The 16598-nt window shown below is 51.7% G+C and overlaps 4 protein-coding genes across 4 annotated transcripts; 2 read left to right on the top strand and 2 right to left on the bottom strand.

Annotated features, from left to right (window-relative positions):
• Positions 1-201: 201 nt before the first annotated feature.
• Positions 202-2364, bottom strand: INS49_000705 (uncharacterized protein; the record flags this gene model as incomplete). Its single annotated transcript, XM_043161542.1, has 2 exons — positions 202-684; positions 1570-2364. The coding sequence occupies 2 exons, from the start codon at positions 2362-2364 to the stop codon at positions 202-204; spliced, it is 1278 nt and encodes a 425-aa protein (XP_043030048.1).
• A 2313-nt stretch (positions 2365-4677) lies between these two features.
• On the top strand, positions 4678-9766 carry INS49_000704 (uncharacterized protein; the record flags this gene model as incomplete). Its single annotated transcript, XM_043161541.1, has 8 exons — positions 4678-5158; positions 5215-6000; positions 6283-7059; positions 8007-8411; positions 8664-8870; positions 8938-9011; positions 9034-9172; positions 9273-9766. The coding sequence occupies 8 exons, from the start codon at positions 4678-4680 to the stop codon at positions 9764-9766; spliced, it is 3363 nt and encodes a 1120-aa protein (XP_043030047.1).
• Positions 9767-10847: 1081 nt separating this feature from the next.
• On the top strand, positions 10848-12141 carry INS49_000703 (uncharacterized protein; the record flags this gene model as incomplete). The annotated part of the gene is made up of 2 exons (XM_043161540.1): positions 10848-10918; positions 10986-12141. The coding sequence occupies 2 exons, from the start codon at positions 10848-10850 to the stop codon at positions 12139-12141; spliced, it is 1227 nt and encodes a 408-aa protein (XP_043030046.1).
• A 653-nt stretch (positions 12142-12794) lies between these two features.
• INS49_000702 (uncharacterized protein) lies at positions 12795-14863 on the bottom strand (the record flags this gene model as incomplete). The annotated part of the gene is made up of 3 exons (XM_043161539.1): positions 12795-13456; positions 13517-14056; positions 14110-14863. 3 exons carry the CDS (start codon positions 14861-14863, stop codon positions 12795-12797), a joined length of 1956 nt encoding a protein of 651 aa, XP_043030045.1.
• Between the last annotated feature and the right edge of the window lie 1735 nt (positions 14864-16598).

Here is a 16598-nt window from a genome sequence, read left to right as displayed (position 1 = left end):
AAGCATTGGTCGGAATAGCAATTTTGGCATAGACATGAAGCATGTTTTGCAATGGCTTCTGGTCCAAACATTAACCATCTATTTCATAGAACCTGGTTTTTGGAGCATTTGTCCATGTCATGCGCCGCCGCCTCGCCCCGGATAGTGACGCCCAACAACGGCCACGAGCAATTACTGCTTGTGCCGAAGACCGCCCACAAATTAGTCAAACACATCAAACCGCACCACTCGTTGCTTTGCCTCCGCTTCCATCTGGCCCAGATTTAGAAGCGGCTCGTTGGGTCCATCTCTCCGCGACGCTTCGGCAGAGTAATCCGACACATCGTCACCATTCTGCACGACGAATCGCTCGCCGTAGAACAGAAAAGGCAGGAGTGATGTCTTCCAAACCATCTCACGGCCTCGACACCGCGAACTCCGCAACATGGTCCATACGAGTAGACCGCTGGTGACAGCCACGAGTACCGCTGGGAAGGTCAACCAGCTGTAGTCGATCCTTGAGCATACAGTTGCCTGGAGTACTTGACCAAACACGGCCTCGGGGTTGTTAAAGAGGCCCATTCTCATCTTGTTTGACAGTCGATCTGTGAGCGCCTCGATTCGCTCGATGATACTTGCGGCCGTCGTTCCGTTCAAGTCATCGGCCAAGAAACTTGCGAGCCAGTATGCCTCGCCGCAATCGCTCTGCCAGTGTGAAGTATTTGTAGAGCTATCAAATATGAACCCAGTAATGAAGCAGCTTCCGTTGAATGAGTCTGCTGCCTTCGAAAGTTCGACTACCGCGTCCTTGGTTACACCATACATGCATTCTTCTGGAGCTGCGGTGGATTCGACTCTGAAACCAAACGCCCCATCGGGGTCTGGATCAGCATGAACGAAAAAAAGCAGATCCTGGTTGAGAGTGGAGGATTTATTCTCCTTAGTCCAGACTGTGTCATTCACGAGGCAGGGAGACTGGACTGCTAGGAGCCCTGCATCTCCGCTCTTGAATTCTGCCCAGGAAAAAACAGAAAGCGCTTCCTGAACAGCCTCGGTTGTGATGTTTGGCTCAAACTGGGGGCTGACCTCCAGCACCGCAGGATCCGTGCTGATGAGAACCTCGGTTAGTTTCCCTGATGCCACCGAGCCAGTGTACGAACGAAGACAGAGGTATAGTGTGCACGTAACCGCGACGTAGTCTGTATAGCCGGAGCTTGTTGAAATCCAGTTGGGCGTGAGAACGGTGATGTTTGCGAAGGCCCATTGGGACAAGGCTTTCATATCCGGGCTGACTAGATCACCGGCCCAATCCAGTCTCAGTTCAGGCGACACCAACAGGCTGGCGCCTTGAGTATAGTGAAAGGTGATGTTGTCGAGCAAGGCTACACCAGCCATTCCATTGGGCAGGGCATATTCAAGTTTGGTTGTGAATCTATCACAAAGGCCACCGGGGTCGCAATTGTCCGGGATCAATGTCCATTCAGTCGATGTAATCAGGGATGAAGTATCAGCACATGAACTGCACACTCCTAGCGTGCTATACACCCCGCCAATTGGATTTTGAAAAGTACAGTTCCCAGTAGGGCATACCACAGAAATGGGCGACCCTATTTCCTCACTGTCCGGGCTGAGGGCAGATGTTAGGGCGGCGGCCAGGTTGGATTCGTCAAGGGACTGAATAGTATTGCTGTCTCCGGCTTTGTTTGTTCCAACTGCGTAAGGGTCGATAAAATAAGAGACTGGGAGAGATGCATGGGCGCTGTCCACCGGAAAATAACAAGACTGCGTCTGGATGGCCTGTTGTGCAAAGGAGCCCGTTCCTAGCGAGATAACCATGACCGTGACCGCCAGTAATATTGCAGGATCCCGGGTGATGGTTGGTATAAGCTTCACAGCACCTAGCGAGCCCTGGCTAGCATCGTTAAAACGACTTGCCTCCATCAGCCGGCGCATAGGTGGGTCTTTCGTAAGTCGTCCGTTACAAGCGAAGTATTGCCACTTTGCCTGGCCAATGATCTCCGCTACCACAAAGACTAGCATCGTTCGGAGCAGAGTAGCCATCAAGGCAATCAAGGTGCTCAGATTGATAGCGCTGCCCCAGTCTGGTATGCGTTGGCCGTCATAGCGTTGGAGGATGCCGTACATTGATCCAAGCATTCCGATAGCAAGAACGCAGTTGATTATCTCCCATGTCCAGAGCTTGAACATGTTGGCGCTTGCGAATCGAGTAAATACGGTCTCGAATCGGAAGTGTGGGTGATTCCGAAATTTGTGGAGGAGCTTCCTAGACTGATAGTTTCTCGACTGTTGTGGCAGTTTTGTGACGCGAGAGTATCCTTGAGCGGAGCCAAACTTCTCACGGCTAATCTTCCTCGGACCCTTCATGGTGCCGATGACTGGGCTTTGGATGGGATCACGTCTTGGTGACTCTTCAATGTCGCTGTTTTCATGGGACAATGCTGGCGACCCCGAATCACTGGAGGCGGGTGCTTGGCAATTTGAGGTATGTTGACATGCAACTTGGCTAGGAATTGGCCAGGTATCATGGCTAGAAGACCCTGGTCTGTGCAGCCCATCATTTGTGTTGTTTGTGAACGTGAAAGATGAGTGCTGAGATGAGTTGTTCAGTTTGTCCATGGACAGTGTCACTGAGAGCCTTGCTGACTCCGCCATGTCTTGGACTAGAATACTTTGAATGAAAATTATAATTGATTCAGGGTATGTGGATGATATAATGGGTGAACACAAAGTGTCTACCCAGATGTCAGGCAGATGATGATTTATAGTTTATTCCAGAACCTGTGTTCCCCCACAGTGACTTTCAGCACAATGTGGTAAATGGTGGGGGGGGGGGTATTTGCTTTGATGTGACAGGACCCCAAAGAGACCCCAAATGCGGATGCAGCCAGTGCCAATAACATGTCGAGTGCACACTCATTCGAAGCTCAGCCGTCCGAGCCAGAATATCCCACCAAATCAAATTGCTATCATAGGTATCACAACCTTCTCTGAAGTCTGTTTTATGCATGTAGGTAAGATAAAATTTTCGTTCTATGATGTCAAGGTGCGTCTGTAATCACCTAGGCAGGAAACATGATGTGAAAGATGGATGATGCCCTCGCACGTTCAATGGTCCTTGAATAGCATTGCCACCGGCGACAGGTTCAAATGTTATTTTTAAAAACTAATGGTCTTGGGCCCTTATCAAGCACAGGTGTTAAATCTAGTCTGAAAGTCTTCATTATTCCCGAGTGTTCGCAAAATTCGCCTGCATTGAATAATCTGCAATACCCGAAGATCGCCAGGTCCATAGGTATCCATCTTTCCAACAGTGCTGTCAACTCTAACCCGAGATATCTTACCCCAACAGATCCATATCACTCACTATTCTAACTCTACCGGTGGATTTGACAGCATGTCTGCTGTATCTAATTGCGTTCTATCCACTTTTCCGCACTGGACTTCCTGCAACCTCGCATGCGAATCGATCTCTGGTATCGTACTGTGCCCTTGAAGCTCCTGGGGGCTCTTCGCCTCCGAGTCGCCGGGTCTACTGTCCCGAGTGTTGTAGGCATTTGACAGATGGTCTGCCGCCACTATCTTTATGTCCTTCCGCCTCACCCGCCAGAACCAAAAAGTGGCGGCGGCCAGGATGACGACGCCCAATCCCAAGCCGACACCAATGCCTGCCGACGCACCCGTCGACAGCCCCCGGCATCCCGATGAGTCCGTTTCATTGCCGCTCGAAGTTGGCGTAATGGAGGATGATGATGATGATGATGTTGTTGTTGTTGTTGGCGAAACGTCGGAGCTTTGCTAATGAGTTGCAGCAACGGCGCGTAGACGGAGAACGTCGATACCGTCGCTACGGATGAGCTCTCAGTAGTGATATATGGGATCGAGAGGGTGGCTAGTCACGAGCATATCAGATGAGGGAGTGCCAGATAGTCTTTCTTGGGGATCCCATTGGAAGGACTGTTCTGGAAGAAATGGAAAAGCGTAATGCTTGGTAATTTTGAGTCCATTGGGTAAACGACGATATCTGAAGAAGAACTGGTTCCACGGCCAAGTACCTAGGTTACTCAGGCTAAGTCAGACCATCCGCGGTTATGCGGCACTTCATCAAAGTCGCCCATTGATTGCAGGATGCGTATTAGCTGCACCAGGCAAAGGGAGGGTCCACAACGGTTTAGGCAGCCTCAAAGCTACTAGCCCTGTCTGTGACATATCATCGCGGGGCCAGATGGTGCACAAGCAAAGCTGTTGGACAGTGGAAGTGGCATTCACTGGGCCTTTCAGCTACTGCCTACTCTGTTGAGTGTTTACAGCGTAAATTGCAGCCTGTTGGGCCACTTCTTTTCATCTGATTTTCGGCAGCCACAGTACAGATTGTTTATGCATGCCCGAGTCACACTGCAGCATATTAGTTGGCCCCGCGAACAGTAAACACTTGAACGCCAACTCTTTTCAGCCATACGAGCACCGAACACTCGTTTACTGCACTCCTCCGTGTTTTGCCCATCAAGTTGCTTCTGCCCAAGGCTACCCAACACAAACACCGCCTCCTGATCTGACAACGAAGATTTTGCCCCTTCTAAGTCAACATTCAGCCTCAACGACTACCTTGCCGATCATCGACAGCGCACACCAGACAATTGGTTTTGCAAAAACGGCGGCATGGGAAGCGAAGAAGCTACAATGGCTCTCAAGGATGCAGCCTCAACCATAAGCTCATCCCACAAATCATACGCGCTTCCTGATTGGTTCCTGGAACAAAATGTCAAAACCAGTCGGGACCTCGCTACGATCCCCGACCAAGTGGTCTTCTGCAACTGCAAGGATTGCGAAGGGACGAAGCTCGCTGACGATGAATTTGAAGGTGCTGAGCAGCCAGGTGATAAAACAAACGGGGCAAACAAGAAGAGTGAGCCAGGACAGCCAATGGACGAAATGCATTACAAGACCTGTTCAGAGCTTCGTGATGTCATTTGCGCATCGTTCATGCCTTTCTGCAACACAAGGCTCAAGCAGGACTCAACCATAGTCTTCTGTATGCAAGAGGAAAGCACTGGCTTGCTGGAGCCGGCCTGGATGAGTCGGGTAGTTGAAAACGCGGTTAAAGCAACGAGGGGCATCTCCATGATCTTCTTCGATCTCGAAACACTGGAGGAGCTCGGCTGTGAATTCCACCAGCAGTATAAAGAAAGAGCTGGAGAGGGCACCTGACGACCGAAGGCTGGGAGCCGAACAGGGAATCGTTTACAACGTTTCTGGAGCACTTCTTCGCCATCCGCTCCAAGGCCAAAGCTGGCGAAAAGGCGTGGCAGCGCAACCAGGAGGTGTTGTCCGCACACCTTGATCCGGTCAAAGTGAAACAAACAGCCGAGTGCCCCAAGATGAAGGAAGGAGATGACTCCGGTGCCTTGATAATCCACATTATGGACTGCAATTTGGTGAACCAAACACTTGCATCTAAGGTGAAGCAAGCAGTTCTGATGCGCATCTCTGAAATGGTGCGGGCAAGACGCGAGCAGGGTGAAGCTGTGGCGATCCTCTTGTCCACCAATTATCCCTGGTACCGACACAGCGAGGAAGAGTTCAAAAAAATTGGAGCTACAAGAGACTCGACTGTGGCTGCGTCCAGAGACAAGATTCTCGATTGGGAACAGCGGAATGAGGTGCGTACAGGCATCGTCAACACCCAACGTCTGCGCCGGGTCATGAGACACCACCTCCCCTCAAACCTGTTTTGTTCTGAGCTTCTGAAGTTCTGTTCAGATTGGACCTCCACAAATCGGGCTCAGACCTACAAGTCGTTTGGGAAGAAACTGTGGTCATCGGGTGACGTGGAAAAGTCCATTACCATTCTTATGGGACGAGGCTGGAGAATCAGCAAGGCCAGGTCCCAAATGAGCTTCACGGACCCATGTCATGTACTCGAACGTTTGAATCTTTTCCACCAGGCTGAATCAGATTGCAAGAGTCAAGCGACGGAGGAGATGAAGGAGACGGGAGACATCAGTGAGTTCCACACCTCCAGCAGCCCAAAGTTTGCAAACGCTTCTAATGCACGCAGTCACGCATACAGATAACAATCCTCATGATGATGACTCCGTCACGCTAGACAAAAGCTTCTAATTTGACGTCGAACCAAGTGCCTGGCCCGTCTTTGTCTTTCTCGCCTTTCAAGAATGGGAGCAACAGAAAACCAAGCACCAACAAAATAATGCTGCCCTGGATTCACTCATGAGTCTGGTGGGGTTGGAAGAGGCTAAATTCCAGTTCATGACGATTAGAATCTAGTTGACACTGCTCGCCGGCAGGACGCCAATTTAGCTCAAGAAATATTCAGCGCAGTCTTCACGGGCAGCTCGGGGTCAGGCAAATCCACTGTCGCGAGGCTGTATGCCCAGTTTCTATCAGTCCTAGGAGTTGTCCCCAATCTCAGATTCGAGCAAACGACTGGCGCAAGGCTGGCCGACGGAGGAGTTTCTGAACGTAAAGCAATCATCAGAAGACTCAAGAAAATGAGTACCGGCGACAGCGACACGGATTCGCGTTGCGAAAAGATGCTAGGGGTAATCTTCATCGACGGGGCGCATAAAATGGTGCCTGATGGGGCGAATAAACCCTTCAACTATCTCATGGACGAGGTCCAGCGGCTCCAGGGGCAGGTGGTCTTTCTCTTCGCGGGATCACTCCAACAGATGCAATCATTCATGGGCTTGTCACCGTCACTACGGAGCCACGTTCCGTTCACTTTCAAGTTAGATGACTTCACCGACGGCGAGCTTCATCAGATTCTGGTCCAACAATTGCAACCCAAGTTTCAGGGCAAGATGCGCGTAGAAGGAGGTGTCAACGGTATTTTCATGCGGATTCTCACCAGACGGATTGGCCGCGGCCGCGGCGGGGGCTGCTTCGCCAACGCTCGAGACGTCCAGAACGCGCTTCTCCGCGTGCTTCTTCGCCAGGCCAATCGTTTGAGCCACAGCAGAAGGCTGCAAGAAGATGCCGACGATCTGCTTTTGACGCACATCGACCTCCTCGGACCTCCGCCAATATCCACATTGGAGAACAGTACAGCCTGGAAGGAGCTGCAGGATATGAGTGTGGTCTCGTTTTTAATCTGTACATATATGCTTCTTAAGCAATATGCATCCAGTCCCTTTATGTAATAATAAACGCTTAAACACCTAGTGTTAAAAACAATATGATAATAATAATAATAGGTTTTAAATATAATTATAGCTTATAGCTGAGAAAATAATAATAGCCTTATAATAATTATATAAATAAAGCTAATAAAAATTACTTTTAATAACGCTATAAATTAAAGTTATTAATATAAATAATGTTAAATTAATAATTAAGTAATTAATTATATAGCAAAGATTAAAGTGATCTTTATAAAGAAGTTAAGATGAATTTATTAAACTGCTGGCGAAATAAACCGCTTGGCTAAAAGACCAGCAATTTCCAATCCCTTGGAAATACACCTAGCAGTATGTAAGCGCCGTACCATTATAAAAGTATAATTATATTAAGTTATATTACTTTAAATTTACTTATTCATTATAAGTAATTAGAAAATGCTTTAAAGCATTAAAAAGTAATTAAGAATAAAGGGCGAAAGGGGGGGTTTTGAGACGGAATGCTATTTGCTGCTGGCGAAATAAACCGCTCGGCCAAAAGACCAGTAATTTCCAATCGCAATTGGAAATACCCAGCAGTATATAAGTGCCGTACCGTCACAGGTTTTAAGGTTTCTTTATTACTGAAATATAAATAAATATATCAAGCCATACGCAAATTTATGCATCAGCTTAGTGCTAAGGAATAATAGGAAAGCTAAGAAAATAGCAGACAGACTAATAAACAGTTGATTTCTTTCTTAAAAAAAAAACAGTGTGGCCGAAGCCTGCAGGATCTGACAGACCTTGCGTCCGTGAAGAAATCGGTCCATGCTCTGATCGCCCGTATTCAAACGAATTATGAACGAGAACTGGCTGAGGAGCCTCTTGTAGAGACTTCGCTCAACAAAGTTTTCCTCGGGAACCCTGGTACTGGCAAGACAACAGTTGCGAAACACTACGCTCGAATTCTAACGGAGCTCGGTCTACTGAGCAACGGGGAGGTCATAGTGAAAAGCTTTCACGACTTCATCGGGATGTGGCGGGGCCACTCAGAAAATCTGACCAAGGAAATCCTCGACTCTGCCCAAGGCAAGGTTCTCATCATAGATGAGGCCTATGGTCTCGGGCGACCTAACAGACATAACAACTTCTCGCGTGCCGTGATCGACACCATGGTTTCCGAGGTTCAGGCCACCTCCACTGAAGATCGAGCCGTACTGCTGCTGGGTTACAAGGACGAAATGGAAGAATGCTTCGGCGGGTCAATCCTGGTCTCGGAAGAAGATTCCCGCTCTCGTCAGCATTCGAATTCCAAGATTTCTCGGATGAAGAGCTCCGCAGCATTCTAGATCAGAAACTCCAGGCCCAAGGATTCACCGCTTCTGAAGAGGCGAAGAAAGTCGCCATGGAAGTTCTCGGTCGCTCTCGCAACCATCAGAACTTTGGGAACGCGGGTGAAATAGATATCTTGCTGGACCGGGCCAAAGCCCGCCCAACAGATCCGCCTCAATGAGCTTGAAGGCAACAGCAGCACGTCTCTAATTACAGAGTTCAAAGAGATGGACTTCGATCCCGATTATGATCGACAAGACCGGGCTCAGTCCAATATCCAAGAAGACTTTACGGACTTTGTTGGTGCTGACGCACTGGTCGCCAAGTTCCAAGCATACCAGCGCATCGCACAAAAATCAAAGGATATTGGACTCGATCCTAGAGATCAGATACCCTTCAACTTCGTCTTCCGTGGCCCTCCAGGTGAGTCAAATGGATCGCTTTTGAAAATAAAAAAGGGACAAGTTAACAATTTTGCAAAAAGGTACAGGGAAAACAACAACTGCCCGGAAGCTGGGCCAGATATTCTTCGACATGGGCTTTCTAGCCACAAGAGAGGTCGAAGTCTGCTCTGCTAGTGAGCTAGCTCATCGCCGAGTATGTCGGCCAAACAGATCCCAAGACGCAGGAAATGTTCCAGAAGGCTCTGGGCAGGGTTCTCTTCATCGACGAGGCATACCGGCTTGCAGAGAAGCGGTTCGGAAAGGAGGCCGTGGATGAGATTAGTAAGCACATTCTTGTCCCTTTACGGATCTCCATCTTGTTGTGGAGTGTTCCAGAATGCAACACTTAAGGCTCCATAGCAGGTTACTAACAGGTACGAAGTCAACCTTGTCACTTTGCCCAAGTACAAGAATAGAATGGTTGTTGTCCTGGCCGGATATGACCAGGATATCAACCATCTACTGGCCACTAATCCCGGCTTCGGAAGCCGTTTCTCAGAAGTCGTCGAGTTCTCGAATCTTTCTCCCAGCCGTTGTCAAGAGTTGCTTGTGCGACTCTTGGAAGACAGAAAGTTAGGTGTGAGCAGTTTGCGTTTTCCATCGGTTGCGGCAAGGACTAAGGCCTCCTTTCAAACACTGTCACATGTGCCGGGCTGGGGCAATGCCAGAGACGTAGAAAACCTTGCCACGTCTCTATTTGGCAAAGTCGTCTCGGTTCCCGTGTCTCCTCCCTGCTTACACGTGGCCAGTGAATGGGTCTACGAGAAAATGAAGGAGATGATCGCGGAGAGAAGGAAGCGCGCAGAAGATGCCTCTGGCTTCAACAGAGCAACAAACCGGCATCGCCATCGTGACTCCCCAAACAGCGAGTCCTGAAGCGGGAAGTGGTCCATCCCACGGAACGCGGGATCCCAAGTGTCAGACGAGCTATGGTGCAAATTGGAAGTACACAAAGCGAGATTGAAGGACAGGCACAAGGACTTCAGCGAATTTGGACTTTGAAAAGGAGAAAGAGGCCCAGGGATGCTTGATGACTTCAGAAACCTGCCTGTAGAATGGGAACAAGTGGCTTCGAGTCGATGGATGATTCCGATGCTCTGGAGGATCTCATTACATGTCCCTTAGCGGCATTTGGTCGGAGTATGGTGTTGCATTATAGATGAACTGTCGCGGGCATAGATAGCGTTTTTTCTGTCGCTCTTGATACAGTAATTTCTAATACAGTCGAAGAAGCCACCTTACTTAGGGTGGTCTGAGTTCATTGATTCCCGGATACCAGGCATCATGTGAGACCAGCAGGTCGTTACTGAAGCAATACAGAGTTGTCCATGTTGATGTCATATTTTCAGATTGGCCTGACGAGGGCGAACCAACCCCAGAGCAAGAGCGACTCAGTCCCTGCAGTCTCGATGGTGGAAGGCACCACCTTCCTGGAAGACTGCTCGTAAGAGTCCCAAACTTCGTCATCAATAACATTGAACCATGGTCCACCAGTCTGTGCACAGACACATGCTACATCTTAAGCATGAACACAACCCTCTTCGTCCCCGAGACTCTCTCCCTCAGATATCACAGCGCACCAAGTCAGTATTGTCACGATGCCGTCAATTCAGAACAGGAAGGGGACAAGTCCCTTGCATGGGCAATGTCGTGTTCTCCAGTAAGGCGTCCGAAAACTGTGAGAAGATGTCGTGTATGCTTTTCTGACTCCAAAGGCCCTGTTCGGACAATCCCAGAAAGTTGAAGCAGCCATTTACGGCCGGTTGGCTTCCTCGAGACACTCCCGCAGCCAGACGGACAACAAGAAGTATGAGACGAGCGGCAGAAGCATCCCTTGGATCATCTACACCGCCGAGAATTTCTCGAGAGGACAATCCATCTCGGTAAGATACCACAACCTGTAGGCACCGCTGCAGTTGATCATGGCTATTAACCCATGGCGAGAATCAGCACCGACATGGCCCGTGGTGACTTTGAGATCATCACGGTGCCCGACCAAGACACTCCCACCACAGCTGAGATAAGCAAGTGAGTCTGCCGATACTTTTGGTCGCCTGGACAGTTTTCAGGCACTAGCGATAACTAAACTGAATAGTCCCAGTGATACTGAAATCACTTCGAAACCTCAGGACTCGACAACTTTCGAAAACGCAGCCTCGTCCCCTTCTCCGACCCGCGCCAGGCACCACGACCAACCCTTCTCCAAGATGCGCGCAAATTTTGGAGACGGTCCTTCTTCTGAGTTGTCATCACCATTCACAGGCTTCGACACGACTCACAGCCGAAGCGACCCTGTTCCGTTGCATTTCACGACACAGCGTGTGGACAAGATGGGTCGTCCCCCAAGCCTTGGTTCTGCCGGCATCATGGCAGGTGAGACCATGGAATCTTATCACAGCGGCTACACATCCGAGACAGAAGATGGGCGTGCAGATTACATCCTCGAGGCCGGGATGAGATCGCCCGGGTCCAGGTTTCACGATTTCTGGGCCGACCGACCGGTGGGCTACGTCCCAGCATACTGGCCCACGGGTCCGCGCAAACTTCCCTCCGGCCACTACACCTGCCCGCACGAGGGCTGCGAACACCCAGTCGGCCAAACAGAGTCAGGAGACGGCTACAGCCGCACGACACTCGGACCGCACATCGTCTCCCACGGCCTGTACGATGTGAGGGAGGCCGTCCGCGACCGTGTCAGGGCCATGCGCCACGTCCAGGGCCGCAACATGGACGACGTGGTGAACCCGTACGAATACTACAGCCATATCCCCGGTCACCTCCAGCGGGTGACGGACGAACTGATCCTGGACCTCGAGGAGCTCAAGAACTGGGAGCAGTCGGACCGCTTCGTGCGTCCTTTCGTGGCGCTGCCAATGACCAACGGAAACAGCTTTCACCGTTCTCCCCGAGATGAGAAACACGACCCGCACGAAGCCGCAGAGGAGGCCGACGACGAGTCTGTCCCCCACCAGAACCCGAACCGCTTCCGGAACAACCGGTTCCGTCAAGCGCGGGGCGCCTCTTCTGGGATGCGCCGGGAGGAGGAGGATCGCTCTCCATCGTTTGCCGAGTACTTCAAGCCCTTCGTCGAGCAGTTCCCGGACCCGCCCTCGCCTCAAGAGATGGAGGCGGATACGGACAGCAGCTTCGGTCCTCCGAGAAAGAGGGCCCGAAAGCTTCGACGACAGCCGGACGGCTCGTTCCACGACTACGTCCCGAAGGGAGGCGAGGACCCCATGGAGCTTGACTAAGGGAGACGTGTCCGATTTCAATCACCGAGTTTCAGCTTTTTGAATTCCCAGTTTGGCTTTCTAAGTTTTGTATGGATGAATGATTATTGATGGTTGGCTAGGGCCTGACGATTGGCTGCGAAGAGGGCCCAACACACGGATGTCATCCTTATTGCAGAGGAGTTTGTGGGCATACGTACGGGAATTGTTCGTCGGCCGAAGGCATCTAGATATGTCGCTCGCTTGATAAACAGCATATCATACAATCAGTCTCTCCCTTATAACCGAGTGCTTTTGACATATCTGCGCTTTATAACCCGTATGACGTGTAACCTGACTACGTCGATCCGGCAGAGCATATGCATCCCGATATGTCACAGACCAACTCCGGCCAACTGAGAAGAGATGAGGAATAATTAATGACTTCGTGTGTTGTCTAAGATGTCCCATAATCTAGCTATAAGTCTGATATGCATTCTTTGTCCGTGGTCACTCCAATAAATTTCTGATGCCAATACTTTCCCGCTGTAATACTGACACCGATCCTGCTCCGAAGCGAATGTAATAATGCCTTTTCCAAAATTAACGACAGGAAGAGAACAGAGCAAAACCCGCTTTGGAAGCAACAATAATGCAGTTTCACCCTGGGTATCGTGGCACTCGCTGAATTTCCATCAAGCGTTCGCGTTCCTGTGCTCGGCCTCCTTGGCCGACTTCTCCCAGTCAGAGCGGGCGAGGTACCAGAGCTCGACGCTGCTGACGAGGGCGAGCCCGACGGTGACGCCGAACCAGAGGCCCTCGAGCTTCCACCCCAGGCCGAAGGCGGTGCCAAAGGCGAGAGGCAGGGCGACGACGTAGTACGACACGAGGTTGGCATAGCCTCCAAACTCCTGCTTTCCCGTGCCGCGCAGCAGGCCGTGCGAGATGGCGGCAAGGCAGTCGAAGAACTGCATCACCGCGCAGACGGGCATGGTCCTCGCAACAAGGTCCACGACCTCGCTGTCCGGAGTGAAGAGCAGGGGCAGCTGGTAGCGCAGGGTCGATAAGATAGTGACGTTGAAAACGCCGACAATGCAGCCGGCCCAGAAGGCCACCTTTGCACATGTCTTTGAGGCGTCGACCAGGCCTGCGCCGATGAGGTTGGCCACTCGAGTCGATGAAGCAATGGCGATGGGGAAGGGAATCTGGAACGTCGTGGAAGTGATCGTCATGAGGATAGACTGAGCGGCTAGGTATGTGGAGCCGAACTGGCCGGTTGCGAGAGTCAGGATCTCGAAGGCGAACCATTCTGCTTCGACCATGATCATGCCGGGAATCGAGAGGCGAATCATCGGACCTAATTGAGGTTAGCATAATGTCATACACAGGATTGCCAGTACGGAATAAGAAGACTCACCCCAATTTGTCAACGCGCGCTTGCTGAACCCTCCCCAGCATTGTTTTCCGTCTACGAAGTAGACATACAGGAAAAGGAGCGTCGGAAGCAGGTTCTGGGTAATCACTACCGAGATAGGCGCTCCGACGAAGCCCAGGCCAAGATGCCACACGAAGAACCAGTTGAAAAAGACGTTGAGAGGCGCGGCGAGTAGCAGTACGTAGGTAGTGGCCTGGAAGAGACCCTGGGCTTGCACAAAACGCTTGCCTCCTTCGAAGACGATGAACGCTGGGACTCCGAGGAGGTAGATCTTCAGGTACATTCCGGCTAGCTCCGCAGAGCGGTATTCCGGAATCATCATGGCCAACAACTCCGTCGAGTACATCCAGAGGATGATGAGCGGCAGGAAGAGGAGCATCAGAAAGCAGATCATCCGCTGGATCTGCAATCCTACGAGATGCTTGTGCCCCGAGCCGTAGGCTTGAGCGCAGAGCGTGTCCAAGCTCGTGGCCAACCCCTGGAAAGGAGCGGAGCAAGTGATGTTGGCAGTCATTGTTGCCACTGCGTATGTGTAAGCCGCTGTTCCGGGGATGGATCGACTAATGTCAACTTACAACTGATTGCACCAAGCTCGATTGTACCGATACGGCCGACTGCGAAGATACTGGCGACGTTGATGGAATATTGTAGGAGAAACGTTACGATCAAAGATCTCGAGTAAATTGCGATTGTCTTGGCCTCTCTCTGCCATGTCGTCTTGAGCTTTCCCGAGGCCACGGCGGCCTCCCACTGCTCATTCAGCAGTCCACCCGCCGCCGGAGGGACCTCACCATTCTGACTTATCTGTGCCAGTAAGGGCGCTGTCTCAGACACCACCCGCGACAGAGGCGCCTCCTCCTCATCCTCAGCTGTGAGAGGGACCTTGGTCGAGAACAACTTCTTGTAAATTCGACGCAAGAGCGTCTCCTTCTCCGGCACCGGATGCTTGGGCGGGAGGATGTGGTTATCCCTCAGGAGACTGAGTTCCTCATTCCTGGATTGCTCCCACTCCTCATGAGTGAGCATAGTCGACGCGCCCCTAGGCCCCAGAGCAGGCCGAGTGGTACCATACGCGATCGCGCTGGGCTTGCGGTACATGGCAGGGCCATGAGCCTCCTCGTCTGAAAGATCATCGTCGAAGGTTGAGTTCAGATCATCCTCGCATTCAGAGTCCTCCTCGAGATCCCGCCTCAGAGCCTCATGGGCGATAGGTGAGCCGGCCTGAAATGAGGCTGCCAAGGATGACGCAAAGTCATGAGCATGAGCGTGGGATGGTGGGTTCGACCGGTTGCTATCATTGCCGGTCGGAATGGGCTTGCTGCCGGCCATTTTGCCTGCCTGCTGAGCCTCGAAACTCCGTCGCGTACTATCTGTGATATGTAGTTGACGGGACACTCAAAGGATCTCTGTTTTTGGGTGGGAAATTAAAAACCGGGGGTGCCCAGGTCTATGCCGCCGAGGGGTCGTTCGCCACTAACAAGGACTCGGGCGGTAGTTTGAAAATCAAGAAAGCGGTGGGATGAGTGCCAACCAGCGCCAGAGTCAGAGTCACAGCGAGCAACAAGCGGGTGAGGTAACAGAAAGACTAAAAAGGGCAAAGTAGATTCTGACACAGCCAGTAGGGCTGACAGACAAACAGCATTGGAGTGGCCAAGGTCACGATATGTCAAGGAAGCACGAGAATGAGTCGTGAAGGGTGGAGTGGACGGTGGTGGTGGTGGTGGTGGTGATCATGGTATGACACATGGAGAAGAATAAGTCACAGCCCGCAACAAAGTAGGAGCTAAGGCAAGATATCGGAGGCGGGTTGCAGAATGGGACTTGTGGTACGAAGATCCACATGCACGCAGGGAAAATGCAATGCAATGCGAATGCGCAAATGCGACGCGGAAGACGGATGAGCAACAGCAGTGAGCAACACAAGCGCGGCTTGGGCTAGCACATGGGGCCCGCCTCGAGCCACCCAGGGCACGAGGGCCACGAGCTGGGCGGACCGGTTTGGGAAACATCGGCGTGCACTGAGCGGGCGACCCAAGATCCATTCTCCACACCGTAATCCATGAATGCCATGGATTCATGGATAACAAAGATCCATGGTCGCCTCGCTTCCGCAGTGGGGCTCCCCAGGCAATCGCAGCAAGCCGTGGCTTGCCTTGCTTGCCCGCGGGGTCTGGCGCCGTCCAGTCGTCTGAGAATCCGGGAATCAGGATAGATAGGCAGCGTGAGAACTAGCGCATAGGCAGCGCTAGATGGTTAGCTCTTGTCCAAGGTCAATGATGCGCCGCCCAAGTGAGGTCATTTGTCCTGCCATCTCACCGCACTGTCTGGGCTGTTCAGACCACGGACCAACGAGACAGGCGCCGTATCTTGCCGGTGCCGGCCATTTGAGGAGAGGTGCGATTGCACGGCAGCAATCTGTACGACAAGACGGTTCGCACGGCTAGCCATGGACGGCATGGATCTGTCCCGGTATCAGGGCTCTCTCTGGCGACACTCGTCTCTCGCTTGCTCTCAGTGGACTGCCGCGCGTGAAGTGGTGACGAGGTGAGAACAGTCCAAGGCTGAGCTGCATGAGAAGGTGAAGGTAGAGATGCGCACAGAGATGGCACAGAGATGGCACAGAGATCGGAAGCCGGCCCCGGCCGAGCCCGGTATGCACACTGGAAAAGCAACCTGGCCAGGATCTAAGGGGTGTCGGTGTGTCGAATCAGAAAGCCTGCAATGAACGTGGTGCGTAGTCGACGACGTCCTAGGCTACAGTGCAGTACAGACCGAAGAGCTTCCAATGATCTCAATAAGCAAGTGGTCTAATCAGAGTCCTCAGGGAAGAGGTCAATAAGGTTGATGTTGCGCGTCTCAGGCGGCCAAATCCCTCCCAGCCCCTCAGCCGCTCCGACCTGCGCCTGCGCCAGTCCCCCGCGTCCCTTCCCACTTTGATGGCCCCAGTTCTCAGGAACACAATCACGCAATCCATGGGCAAGAGCCATTGGCCTATCACGACGGACTGTTTGTCCTAAAAGGGAGGGAAAATGTGGATTTCATAACTTACAGGCAGGCTGGGTGA

Source organism: Diaporthe citri (genome assembly GCF_014595645.1).
Source record: "Diaporthe citri strain NFHF-8-4 chromosome Unknown scaffold_1, whole genome shotgun sequence".
Lineage (NCBI taxonomy): Eukaryota > Fungi > Ascomycota > Sordariomycetes > Diaporthales > Diaporthaceae > Diaporthe > Diaporthe citri.
Note: the sequence above shows the minus strand (reverse complement) of the source record. Positions and strands in the feature narration are given on the sequence as shown.